The 13,051-nt window shown below is 44.3% G+C and overlaps 1 protein-coding gene across 1 annotated transcript in view; it reads right to left on the reverse strand.

The window, feature by feature from the left end:
- The window catches only part of WWC1 (WW and C2 domain containing 1), a 36,107-nt gene that overhangs the window by 3,627 nt on the left and 19,429 nt on the right, over positions 1–13,051 (reverse strand). The window contains exons 10-18 of the mRNA XM_031060574.1: positions 12,354–12,892; positions 8,194–8,302; positions 6,434–6,514; positions 5,472–5,558; positions 4,021–4,213; positions 2,976–3,128; positions 2,389–2,489; positions 1,479–1,626; positions 639–803 (exon numbers count right to left, since the gene is read on the reverse strand). Coding sequence (XP_030916434.1) covers positions 639–803; positions 1,479–1,626; positions 2,389–2,489; positions 2,976–3,128; positions 4,021–4,213; positions 5,472–5,558; positions 6,434–6,514; positions 8,194–8,302; positions 12,354–12,892 — 1,576 coding nt within the window. The remainder of the gene's footprint in view (positions 1–638; positions 804–1,478; positions 1,627–2,388; positions 2,490–2,975; positions 3,129–4,020; positions 4,214–5,471; positions 5,559–6,433; positions 6,515–8,193; positions 8,303–12,353; positions 12,893–13,051) is intronic.

The following is a 13,051-nucleotide window of genomic DNA, read 5'->3' on the forward strand; positions in this document are numbered from 1 at the left end:
CTGTATTAAAAGGCTTGCCCACTTGGGACAGGTCATGTGTGGTAAAAGACAGTGCTTGCTTGTTTGCCAATTCCACTTAAAAGACGAGATATTTATAGTTTATTCTAACCCTCAATTCAGGAAATAATTGTGAACAAACATTTCAAAGCAGGGGAAGTGACATCTGACCCAACACATGGCCTGTTCAGTTACCTTCACACAAAGCACACTGCTGACTTTCAGGTTTCCACAGTTTTTCTGCTGATATTATCAGGCACTTACCTTTCCATTTCTATCAAGGATTTATGTTCACCTCATCTGAAGTCAGGTGGACAGAGCTAACTGAGTTAGCACAGAACACTTCAAGCAGCAGGAAACTGTTTAATATGCAGCTTATTCATCACTGTCTTACAGCAGCCCTTCCAGGTAGGGCAGAGCATCTCAACAAGCTGCACGTGCCACAAATATATGTGCACATATATATCTGATAAATTTGTGCTTAATGCTGTTAGTTCCAAGGCAAGATACTGTCCAGGAGGTGAGGACAGAGCAAATTCTGAAGTCAGAGGGGGAGAGAAGAAAGCACCGTTGGGTTTCTGTGAGAAATACAGACTGAGTGAAGGCAAGCACTTAGAAGCTCAGGGTTTCACTCTCCTTACCCGACACACGTACTGACTCTGTGGTCCTGGGGAAAATGTTTTGGAGCGGATGATGGTGCTGCCCCTGACAAACTGACTTTGGGGTGGATTTGTTGCTCTTTTGTCTTTTGGACGAACTACAGTCGAAGACTGTGCAAGGCTCTCTGTGTTGGTCTCTTTATCCACCTGAAAGACACACAGAGCAGTGTCAATGCCAGCTTTCCAGGTGCCCAGGATACCCCCAGGGCTGTGTGACAGCCACCTGTGCCACGTCTGTGCTTGCTGCATTCAAACCCAGACATTCTTTAGCCCCTCTCATGCAGAGTGCCCTGACACTTCACTCCTGGAGCTCTGCTGCATGAACTGGATTGCTCCCTAAGGGCTCTGCATCCACTGACTGCTGTACAACACTGCTGATTCCAATGGGCTTTGCCTGTGGATCCACACATCACTGTGACCTGGCAATCCCACAGAGAGCAGGTATGATTTTAAAGACCATTATCTTACTTGTTGTGCATCTGCAGCAAAGATCCAAATCAATGCACAGAGAGACCTGTATACAGCACACCCCTGTTCAACGACAGCTACATTCAGAATTAAACAAGCTCAAAACCACTGTCACATTAATGAAAACAGTTTTCCTGAGCAGCAAAAAGAAGGCATGAAACGCTGCTGTACTAACTGTGGGACAAAATGGTCACACAAGAGTTATTTACAAAGATTTCAGGTAGATAAACATTTAATCATCAATGCTGAACTTTCAAATAACTGCTGTAGCCTTGCTCAGCTCAGCAACAACCCAGTCAGCTGAGCAATGGGAAGCTTAAATCATCTTTCCATTCAAAAGGCCCTTGACTGTACCTTCACTGCTATCTCTGTGTGCAGCTGGGAATTCAGACTTTCTTCTGTATCCCACAGTGATTTTCCAGCACAGAATTCTTCCTCCTCCTCTGCTTCATTTTCACTGATCTCATCCTGTTCTTCCAGGTCAGGAACCTCTTCATCTTGCCTGTAAAGAACAGCCCTGTTATTGAACTGGCCTGTTGTGGACAATACTCTGGTGCTGGAGCAGGAGGTACCTCCTGTAAGCTGCTGGACAGAAACACGTCCCCAAGGCAGCCAGGTGTACCTGACAGGCCCTGCAGCCACTGAAATTACACAAACACAGGCTTAGAAAGGAGAGAAGCTGCACCAGAAGATCAAATTACTGCCAAAAGCTTCATCCTGATCGGGCTTCAAAAGAAGCAAGATGAGGGTTCAGCCATGTGGTCTGAGTTTTAAGGCAAGTGCATCTTGAGGGGAGCTCTCAGGATGCCATTATTCTTAGTTAAAAAGTGTTACTGGACAAAATTGAAGCACTGTTTTAACACCCTTTTCAGCTGCCTTGAACTCACAGCAGGCTGCTCCATAAATCCCATTGGTCAGGCTTGCTTTCTATTTCAAATGTTGGACTTCTCTAAGGAAATCTGAATCTGAACCATATAAAGAACAGCCACATTAAAATTCAAGCAAAGCCTTGCACCACAGAGGGGAGTTTTCAGGGCATCCATAGAAGACTGTACAAATAACAAAATTAGCATAGTGCTACTGACAATTTTCAACATTTATCAGTTTTGTTCTCATTTTCTAAGCACAACCTCCAGAAGAAACAGGATTTTTCACCAAAACAACAAAAGAAGAAGCCTCCCACAGCTCAGTATAATCTGTTTTCTCCTCTGCACCCAAATGCTCTGATCACTCCACAAGAAGAAGATGGTGGGATGGCACCTACCAGCTCTCTCCACTAGTTAAAGTGCTTCTGCTTTCCTCCAGTTTCTTCTCCACAGCTTCCAGTTCAACAGCTGTCTGCTCTAAGAGTGCTGAGACAGAGTCCTGAGGAGAGAAAGAGCCTTTTGGTGAAGAAATGACTCTGAGAGAGTGCAGAGTGCCCAGCCTGTGTGGTGAGAAGAGCCGCAGAGCAGCCCCAGTGCAGCCAGAGCTCAGAGCAGCCCTGTGGGCACAGCTGGCCCAGCTCCCCCAGCACGTGCAGGTGTGCAGCTCCAGGCTGAGCACCCTCTGTGCCCTGCATGTGCCAACTCTGTCTTGACTTGCCCAGCAAGTTCATGGCAGCACTGTAGGAAGGCTGGAGCTCACACATCACTTACTCATCCCTCAGCTTCCTGAGCAGAGATTTCAGTAAGTGTTTAGCCCAGGACAAGGGCATATTTGGAATCGACAAGTTAATTATTTTGCTGCACTTAACAACACCTTTAAGTTGTAAATATAAACACAGCAGCCTTCTCTATAGTAACAGCCATACAAACCCTCTTGCTAGTCCTGTTTAGAAGAGATTTGTTCAATTTAAGCAGCTGTTCTTACTGTTTTTTCAGTGCAGGGTACTTCAGAGTGGCTGTTTCCTTGTTTACTTTTCCTGTTTTGCTTCTGCTGATATTTATAACTAAGGAGATTATACCAACGGGTTGATTTCTCTCCGGATCTGCAGATTTCAGCAAGGCTAATTTGTGCTCCACCCTATTGAGAGCAAAAACACAGTTTTAGTGTAATACTAAAATGAACAGCTACCACACCAGTCATAAAAAATCAGAGTGAAAATCTAGGACTGCCTAATTTTGGCAAATTCAACAAAAAGAAAAACTGCCTGTTTATCTCATTTCAACACCACTACTAATGCTTTATGTTTCATTATTTTTAGCATTGCCAAGGGCTTCCAATGTAAGTAGCAAGTGTTTCACTACAGCTTCATTGCAGAAGAATCCAGAAGTACAAACAGTGCTACTGCAGGAGGGAGAAATTACAGCCAAAGCTTCAAAGAGAAAGAGAAAGAGAAAGGAACAGGAGAGGATTACTCCCTTTCAAGAAATTTGCAAGGCTGACAAAAATCACTGCCCAAACCCAGATGTTTTAGCTTTGTATATCTCATTTCTCTTCATCTACCTTGTAATTTTTTAATACAAGGCATATAAAGAGAAATGAGATATACAAAGATAAAACATTAATACAAATAATACAAATACAATAAAACATACATCAGGTTGTGTGCTAAAAAATTAATACAATTTTTTAGCACACAACCTGATGTATCCAAAACCAAAGTAATTGGTTCCCAATTGCAATGCCATAAATGTTCCCAAAAGGAAGAAAACTAGTTAGAGTTTGACATCAGATCATGAAGAAGAAATATCTAGTGGTCTGACAAGGTAGTTCTGTAACAAAGCATTTATCTCCTAATTGTTTTTCCTGATGGAAATTGTCATTGCAAAGAACACTGTGGGGGAGAGACCACATAGCTAAGGATTATCAGAAAGGCTTTCACAGAAATTGCCACACCTCAAGAGTGTAACATCGTGTCTAATTAAAAAGAGGAGACAAACACAGCGTTATTAAAACAAAGCTGCATACTCACCAAACATTCTTCAAGGTGAGACTTATCTACAGTGCAAACATCAACTCTTAAAGTCTTCTGGCGCAGCGCTGGGTAGGAGATGGAGACCCAGAAGAGCTCGTTGTACACCAGGCTGTCGGCAGCCTCCACGGGCCGGGTGCGGAACAGGCAGCTCGTGCTCTCCGAGCAGGGCAGCACGGCCACACGGATGTTCCTGTGGGACACACTGCACTCAGCTCTGCCCTCCCTGCACCTGAGCAGCTCCCCAAACCCCTCACTGAGAGTCAGCCTGCTGTCTGTGCAAACCCAGAGCACGGGGAATATTTCTGTGTCTGCTCTGAGGGGTCCTGACCCCCAGGGGAGCACTGACTTTGACCCTCATTCATGGAGAAAGTTTCCTAGACTTCAAGATAGACTGGAATCCACAAAACACATTATAGTGAGCAGTGTAGGTGTATCACTTGGTGAAAAATTTAGGTTTGGGGATTTTTCGTATGTTATGGATAGAAGCAAGATGGAGGGCACAGGGTGTCATCCTGGGTTTCTTCTTCATGCTTCTTCTTCCTTCTTCTTCATGGGTTTGGGTGGCATTTTGTAATTGGGCAGAAAAGTCCCCATTGTAGGCTCTTTGGGATCAGTTATTGGGTTAAAAGGGAAAATAATCCAGGTGTCAGTTCTTAATTGGACAGTTTAGTCTTAAAAGACCTTGGAACAAGAGATTGTTGGCCATTTTGTGTGTTCTAATGAAAAGCTGCCGAACTCACAGTAGTGAGACTGTTTTACTGATAAGAAATCATAAACACCTGAGTCCCAACATGAACTACTGTCTCAAGTGCCTTCAACCCAGACCCAGAGAAACCCACAAGTGATACACCCACAGCTGTCCTTTCCTGTTCTCTGGAGCTGCAGTCAACTGAGAAGAAAGGAACATCTCATCACAGTGTCAGAGATGTGAAGTGGCACGAGTTGCCACAGACTTCATCCTTCTGAACCTCATACTTAGACATGATGGGATCCTGTTTTACATGGTTGTTTACATCTGTGCAACCTGTCACACTGCTCACACCCTTCTGTGGGTAGGAACAGCAAAAATTAATCCAATTTTTGTCAGTTTATTCAGCACACAGCTGAGTTTAAAGACCTTGTGCTTGGAATGAGTCTAGCAGTAGCTGCACATTTTCCCAACGCTGCGCAGGTGTCCAAGGAGTTCTGCAGCAGGACAAACTCCCCCTCTTCACTTGATGCAGGTGCTCAAGGCACTGCTACAATTAAGAACCTCACCCTTTGAGGAAGAAACTGCCCCTTATTTCAGTCTACAGGTTTATTGGTTCATAAGTGTCACCACATGATGTATAGAAACATTTCAGGAAAGGTAAATTTTTAAGAGTGTGAAAACTCTTAAGCCAATCTTACTTTCATTCTCAATGGGATCCAACACAAATATATCAAGTGTGTTTGTTTCACCCACTTACACTTTTTGATCTTGTTGTAACAGCAGTGCTGGAACATTACTCAGCTGGATGACCAATATGGCAAATTGTTTATTTTTGTCATCATATCTGAATCAGAAACACACAGAAAAGCATATTAGAGAATTCTGCCTTGGACTCTGTGGCTGAGTATTTCACACAAACAATACAAAAATTTTACAAACAACACAACACTATAACGTGACCATGACTCACCCACAGTTTAGAACAAAACCAGTTTCCTGTGACATCAAGTTTTGCTACCAGAACATCCAGAATATAGAACAGTCCAGAACATCCACAACTTAAGGGTTCAAATACAATGGACTGTATATTGGACCTAACACACATTGCTTTTCCTGAGGTCTAGTTAAATTGCTGCATTGCAGCTACAATTTTTTGAGAGGCCTTAATGGCTGCAATATGGAAAAGTTACGAGTAAAAAAACTTGAAGTGCAACAGAGGATGTAATGAGTAACCTTCTGCTTTGGATGGCCATGACAAATGAGTTTTGTACTACTTCTTTTTCTCAAATCCCATATAACTTCCAAAAAATCATTTAAGGAGGATGTCTCTGTGCCTGCCCTCCTACACCTTACCCACTACTGTGGGGTCCACATGAGGTCAGGGATTGTGACTGCCACTTCTTCTCAGCAGTTTTCCCCACCCAAGCTGCACCCTTAAGGATTCTGCAATCCAGCCAAAGGCTCTCTCCAGCCCAGCACTGCCAATGCTCCTATTGCTGGTTTGACCCTCATACCACAATATCACCAGCTGATTTCCACTGAAATGAAAGAGGGCAACCAAGAACCTCCTGGAGTCAAGTGTAGTTCTTAATTCCACTAAAAAAGGGCATTAGTTAGTTAATACTAATAGGACACAAGAAGAAAACAGCAGAGAAAGCACTATGCCATTTATCATCCTTCCCACTGGAAGGCAAATCCAGTAAAATCTGTTGCACATACCTCATTGCAATTTGCACTTTGGCTGTTCCAGCCGCTTCTGCATCATCACTGTCAAACACCATCACTTCTGACACACACGGTCTGAAAGGAAACAACAACAATTAAGGATTTGATTTGCCTCTTATTGAAGTGTTTGCATTTAGGTGATACAAGATCTTTTCCCTTCCATTCAGTGGTTTGGTATATGGATTTTGTAAAATTAGCAGCTAAAAGAAAGCCCATTTAAAAAGTATGTGCAATCAGCCTTAGAGGTATGTATTACAGTGCTTATCAGCAGAAAGTCATATGTCTTCCCTCTTCACTGCCAAAAGAAAAAAAAAGCCACACAAAAGACTGCAAAAATAAGGCAGTGGGGGATTTTTAAAGGGTTCCCTTGACTGGTTTTTAGCAAAAACGGCTGACTGCCCAGCAAGAGAAATGTGACTTAACAACTGCAATCCCGTCCTGCATCATGACAGCAAAAATTCTCAACTTTTATTAGATTTAAGTAATTCCTTTGTTTCTTTAAGAAATCAAACTTTCTTAAGCACATTAAAAGTGACAGAGTACACTGACTGGCCTTGCTGGAAACAGCTATTCTGCATCATTTCCCTCCCAATGTATTCCTCCTCCCAAGTTTTATGCACTGAAAGTCCCCAAAACTACATTCATTGTCTAATTGCCTCAAGAGGCTATGCTGTAGCACATGAAAACAGGATTAGCATTCTTCTTTTCTAAGTGCTTTCCATATTAGTGCTCAGCACTCTGTTGCATTTTGTTACATTTCAGCTGCAGAGGGTGGCTCATCCCACCCTCACCACTTGGACAGGCACCAAAATGACACTGTAGGGACCACAGGGGAAGCTGATAACCCAAACAACACTAGCATCAGACATGTGAGTGTGCATGGGATGCCTCCTGTGGCTGTCCCACTCCCCTCTCCACAGAGCTCCCTACCCACAGAAGGACACAGGGCCCTGGGACACCCAGCTCTGACTGCTTGGGCCCAGGAGCTCAATTTACTGAAACACTGCACTCCCTTGTCAAAGTGAATTGTGCTGTAAACATAAAAATTACTAATTTATCTAGAGAATTAATGAAGATTACTAATGAACAGGGGGACTCTGAGATGACTGATATTTCACCTCTACAGCTGTGTTTTGCAACTAATAACCCTCTAATTCACCTGAATGCTAATAAAAACAGTAGGAAAACCCACATGAGATGCAGGTACCAATAAGATCAGTGCCTTCCAGGGAACATTTTGACAAAGCCCCCACAGACAATCCAGAAAACCAGCAAGAGCACTGACTCCCAGCTGTGCCCTTAGTGGGAGAATTCTTGTGGGCATCACATCCTGCTCTTGCTCCATGCACTTGGGAAGTGCATCACATCCATCAGGCAGTTCAAGGTGCTTCCTTAAACATTCCAAAATTGGTTGAGGGGTGTCACTGAGTGAGAGGAGGGGAGCTTTCCTCCTACCAGATGGCTCCACTTCCCCCTGTCAAGGCAGCACCCACAGCTGACCAGCACCTCCACAAACAGGCCAGCTGTTCAAACAGCTCTCTGTGAGCTTCCTTTCAGCTGCTCCTCTTATGGCAAGCACAGGTCATTTTGATAATCAAATTCATCTTGCTCACAGTTTTTTCAGAAGTATTAAGAAACCTGAGATTGAGAACTTTAGCCATCAAATTACAAACAAAGGTCATAACCAGCAGTAGTGCAGGTGACTTGGCAAAGCTGAGTCACTGGCTTGTCCTGGAGAGAGATGTGATGTCTACCTTTGTACAGATGCCTCGTACACCCCGCTGTCTCCAGCAACAGATTCATCAGACACTGCAGCTGACACACCTGCCACCTTCAGTGCTGTCCCTCCAGCTGTGTTTATACCTAGGAAAGCACAGAGGAAAACCAAAACCAGGTGTTAATGAAAACAAACTGTCTGGATAAGCAGCAGCTTTTCTTCTTATCCTCCCCTTGAACTGCATTTTTTTCCCCTGCCAGGTATTAAGCAACAGCACATTTCTGGAGACTCAGGGGACACAGGTAGGGCAGGCTGAGCTCAAAGGTGGCCTTGAAGTGAGGGAATGTGCCAAACTGCCCTGAAGAACAAAAAGTCCCTGGAAAACGGGAGGAATAGACTGTGTGGTGGAGGTGAGGGAGGGATTCATTGCACAGTGAGTGCCCATTTATTCCCTGGGCCCTGCAGCAGTGTGAAGGCTGAGATTACACAGGTCTGTTACAGCTGCTTGCCCTGGCACCTCTCTGGGCACAGGTCCTTGCAGGAGATGCCAGGAGAGGCTTCCAAAGCCCTGGAAAGGCAGGGAGGTACCCATGACATGATAAGCAACGTTCAGAAGCAGCAGGACTTCTAAATTCTAGTGAACTTATAAATATGGACCAACAAACCAGCTCCTACTGCAAGGCACCCTTAGGCAGGCAGCAATCATTCTGCTGAGAGCAGGGGCTGGGCAAGCACTGCTGACCAGGCTCTGGCCAGGTATGCATCATATGGAGCTGCATATCCCACCTGGAGAGCTCATAGCAAGAGGGGAACAGCAAAAAAACCACCACCCAAATCCAAATGTTTGTGTACACAGGACAAAAGACAGGTCCAGAAAGACCAGGTTAACTAGCTGAACATGGAGAGAAAGAGATTTATAGGATTTAAAAGAGCAGTCACAGGGGAATACAGGGAAAATGCAGGAATACAGGGGAAAGGAGATAGGTAAGAGAAACCAAAGAAGGTGAAGCAAGGTTTGCACAGAGGTGTTATCTCACACAGATTTCTTGTGCTTCAAAACAGGGAAAGATTCTCCCTGGAAACCTGCAAATTCTGCATCTTTCAACATTTCAGTGGAGAGGAGGTGCAGCCAAGAGTCTGGAGAGCTCCATCTGCCAATGTGGCTAACGAGAGCTCAGCTGTGCCCAGCTCTTGGCTCTTATCCTCAGGGATGTGGGAGACCTGCTCCAAGAGTGAGGAGGTGCCATGTGTCACCCTGGGAGCAGCTGGAGCCCCACAGCAGCAGAGCAGTACACTCCTCTCCAACGGGCTTTTGTTTTTCAGAAGTGATCCTTCTTTCCCACAGACTTAGACAAGCACATGCCCCCAAGCCAATATATGGTTTCCAATTCATATTTTCTTTATTACAAAGCAAGTTTGGGTTCTGGTTGGTTTTCTGGGGTTTGAGTTTGTTTTTCAGATTTTTTTTGGTGTTGTTTTCTTCACAGTCTCACAAAGCCACTTAAAGAATTAAATCTAGCTTTGAATAAACTGGTGGAAAAGTGTGCAAGGCTTATGGAATACCATAAGGACTTGTAAGGACATAAGCAGTTGTAAGTCAACAGCAGAGGGTGCTGCAGGTAACCCCAATCCTTTGAGACACCTGTGCCATTTTGGGCCCATTTATCCACGGATTTTTTGACACCAAAAAATGGCATTTGTCATCTTGGTACTCCCATGGAGCCACTGGACAGAAATAGAAAGTCCAGACCTTTTCCCCATAGGGCCAATCCTGAATAGAAGGTAGCACCTGTAACACAATGTCATTAACTGAAACCAATGGATCCATTTAACACCGGCATTCCCAGTTTAATCCCAGTTTAATCCAATTTCATTAACTGAAACCAGCGGATCCATTTAACACTGGCATTCCCAGTTTAATCCAACCTCTCTCCTGCCATGTGCCAGGACCAGGCTCCTGCAGTGCTGTGGATCAAAGGCTGTGCTAGAGGTACATGGGCAGGGTCAAAACTTCTTTCCTCAATTCTCCTTCACACCTCCTAGTCCATGGTTTTAATAAAAAAAAAATAACTTCTTCCCCACTGGCTGGCTTCCTAAATGCGATCCTTTGAATTTTACACCCCAGTGCTGCTCTGGGAATCCCTTTCCATGGGACTGGCTCCCTGGGAAAGGCACTGCAGGATGGAGTCATTCCAGCACAGAAAGCTTCATTCTTGACCACCTCCCTCAGGGCCAAGGGGGTGAATACAGAAAGTGCACAAGAGTGAAGTGAGCTCTGTACAGCAGGGTGCTACAGTGTAAAGCTGAATAAAGATGAATGGGTCCCTGACAACAATTCCAGCCACCCCTTTCCTTACTGGTTTTGCAAAAGACTTGGAAAGCTCAGCCTTTTCATGCAGCTAATTAAGAAAAGATTTGGACTTTCAGCTTTTAGCCTTAAGTCTCTGAAGAGATATCACACTAATAAGAAAGTCTATGGAAGAGTTCAGAACTGACTCAACTCTCCTCCATTTTTCCAAGCAGGTGGATAACACTACCTGTGGTGTTTCATGGTTTTTTTCACTCACATCAAGAATTTAAAGTTTGCTCTTCTCTTCCTGCAATGGGCCTTGAAGGGCCGTGTCCTGCACTGTCCTCACATCCAGACCATTGGATGTGAGGACACTGGACTCTGTCAGATCCCAGGTTTTGCTATTAGCTTCCCCTAAATCACTCAGGTGTTCTTCAGGTGAGAAAGGCAACCTTATTTCAGTTTCAAAGCTAGAGGAGGTTCTGCTCTAGCAGAAGGCAGCAGCAAAGCCCACAGTGTTCAGCTCTGCCTCCAGGACACGTGAGTGTGCTTTGCCCAGGGCTGACCACCCCAGAGCCAGCCCCTGCATTTTGGGTTACACTGAGCCCCCACCCCCAAAATGCCTCAGGAGTAGAATCTCATCTCGTTATTGCCCTGAAATAAACTACTTATGGTGATTATTTTGTCTGCTGACTGGCTAACAGCAGTAATCACTTAATCTGCTTAACACCTGAGCTTTCACTTTAACAGCCTTGGCAAATCTTGAAGAGCTAAAAAGGTTAAAACTAATCAGCATCCAGTTCTAATAAGAATAATTAGTGTTTCCTACTCAAATGCATAATACCTCTTGCTTGTAGGAAAATGGTAGCTCAAAGGGAAGATTTGCACTTGTGTTTTTTATTGTGTTTTAAATAGTGTCAGCCTTCTTAATGCAGAAGGTGGTGATAACATGGTACTAGCTCCCTTTATTCACACAGGCTGTTCAATAATCCCACAAAAAGCAGAAACAAACTGTACTGCTGGTTCACAGGACTGTAGCTTGCAAGTTTATATTGCCTTTAAAGCTCTTCCTCACTGCAGCTACAAATCCAGTCCTTTCACTCAATCCTTGTTGGATTTAACCCAGCTACAGTCACAAGGGCTTCAGACAGGCCCCAGCACTGTGCCCTGGCTGTGCCAACTGCTTCAGCCCATCCATTCCAAAAAAGGATGAGCCCTTCCCACCCACCAAGCAGCTATATGCATATATGAGAACATCCACTATCTCTAAATGTCTTATTTTATCATGCTTACAATCTAAACACGTTTTTGTTGCTAAGAGACCAAAACAGCAGAATTCGAGCACAGCCTTGACATGTCTGCTCAGCTGAAATTAATAAATTCATTGCCACTGATTTACTGGGAACCAGAGCAGGATTTTATGCATACCAAGGTGGTGGGGAGGGATTATTATCACTATAATTTGTTAACTATTAAGCTAAATGGCTTTTCCAGCCCTCCTCAAAAGCTTGGTCAAAAACTTTGCATCAGTATGGCACTGTGTGTCTCCCAGACCCAAAACAATACATGACATTCTGAATAGTTCAGTGCCAAATCAAACCAGGAATCCCACCATGACCATCTATATTTGCACATGAAATCCCTGTGATTTGTGTACACATGCATCTGTGTACAATAAAAACACACCTAAATCAGTTTCCTGCAAGACTCATTAGATCAGTATTTTTGTGTACAAATTAAAATACTAACTCTCCCTCCCAAACAAGACAGAACACAGAGCTGAAAACATTTTTCAACATAAAGATAACAAGATGACAGACAGCTTCTGAAACCCTTGCTTCTCAATGCTTTATGAACTACATTAAATATAAATGCATGCAGTGCATGCAAATCTTTTCTTACCATACCTTGACCTAGATGTTTATCTCCTGCTCGAGGCTCTTCCAGTCTACAGTTGCCACTCCCAGTGTTTAGGGTGAGTTCTGACAGATTTGCACTTATCTCTGCATCATCAAAATCCATATGGCTTGAAAAGGCATCACCAGTTAGGAGTGGGTCTATCACCAGTGGAGAGCAAGGTGGGGATGGAGAAGAGAGAGATGACCTTGGGGACAGTGATGTCATGGATTTGGGAGTACCAGACAAGGACCTCAGAGCCTGCATGCGACTCGTGCTATCTGCTTTTTGAGTTTTTGCTACTTCATTCTCATGAATAGTGGTGATACAGCCTGATGGCCTAAACCCAGTGGCTCCTTCTAAGAGCAAGTCAAGCTTGTTTTGATATTCTGAGTCCAACTGCTCCAGCTGCTCCAGGTGCTCGTAGTAGAGATCAGTGAAACTGGCTGAGGTGGACGAATCCTGGCTGGAGGTGGCAAGGGATCCTCTGCTAGATGCAAGAGAGCCAGGGCTGCTGCTCGAGGAGAGGGAGAGCATGCTGGTGGAGAGACTGAAGGAAACAAGTCAGAAAACCATGACACTGTATCTTCTGATTTCCCACGAAAGCACTGCAATGTCACCACATCTCTCAGCCCACAGGTGCTGCTTTGTTAGCTCAGGCCACACGCATTAGTCCCCAGAGCAACCCAGAACCACAGTCTGCACAGCA

Source organism: Geospiza fortis, unplaced genomic scaffold, assembly GCF_000277835.1.
Source record: "Geospiza fortis unplaced genomic scaffold, GeoFor_1.0 scaffold413, whole genome shotgun sequence".
NCBI classification, from domain to species: domain Eukaryota; kingdom Metazoa; phylum Chordata; class Aves; order Passeriformes; family Thraupidae; genus Geospiza; species Geospiza fortis.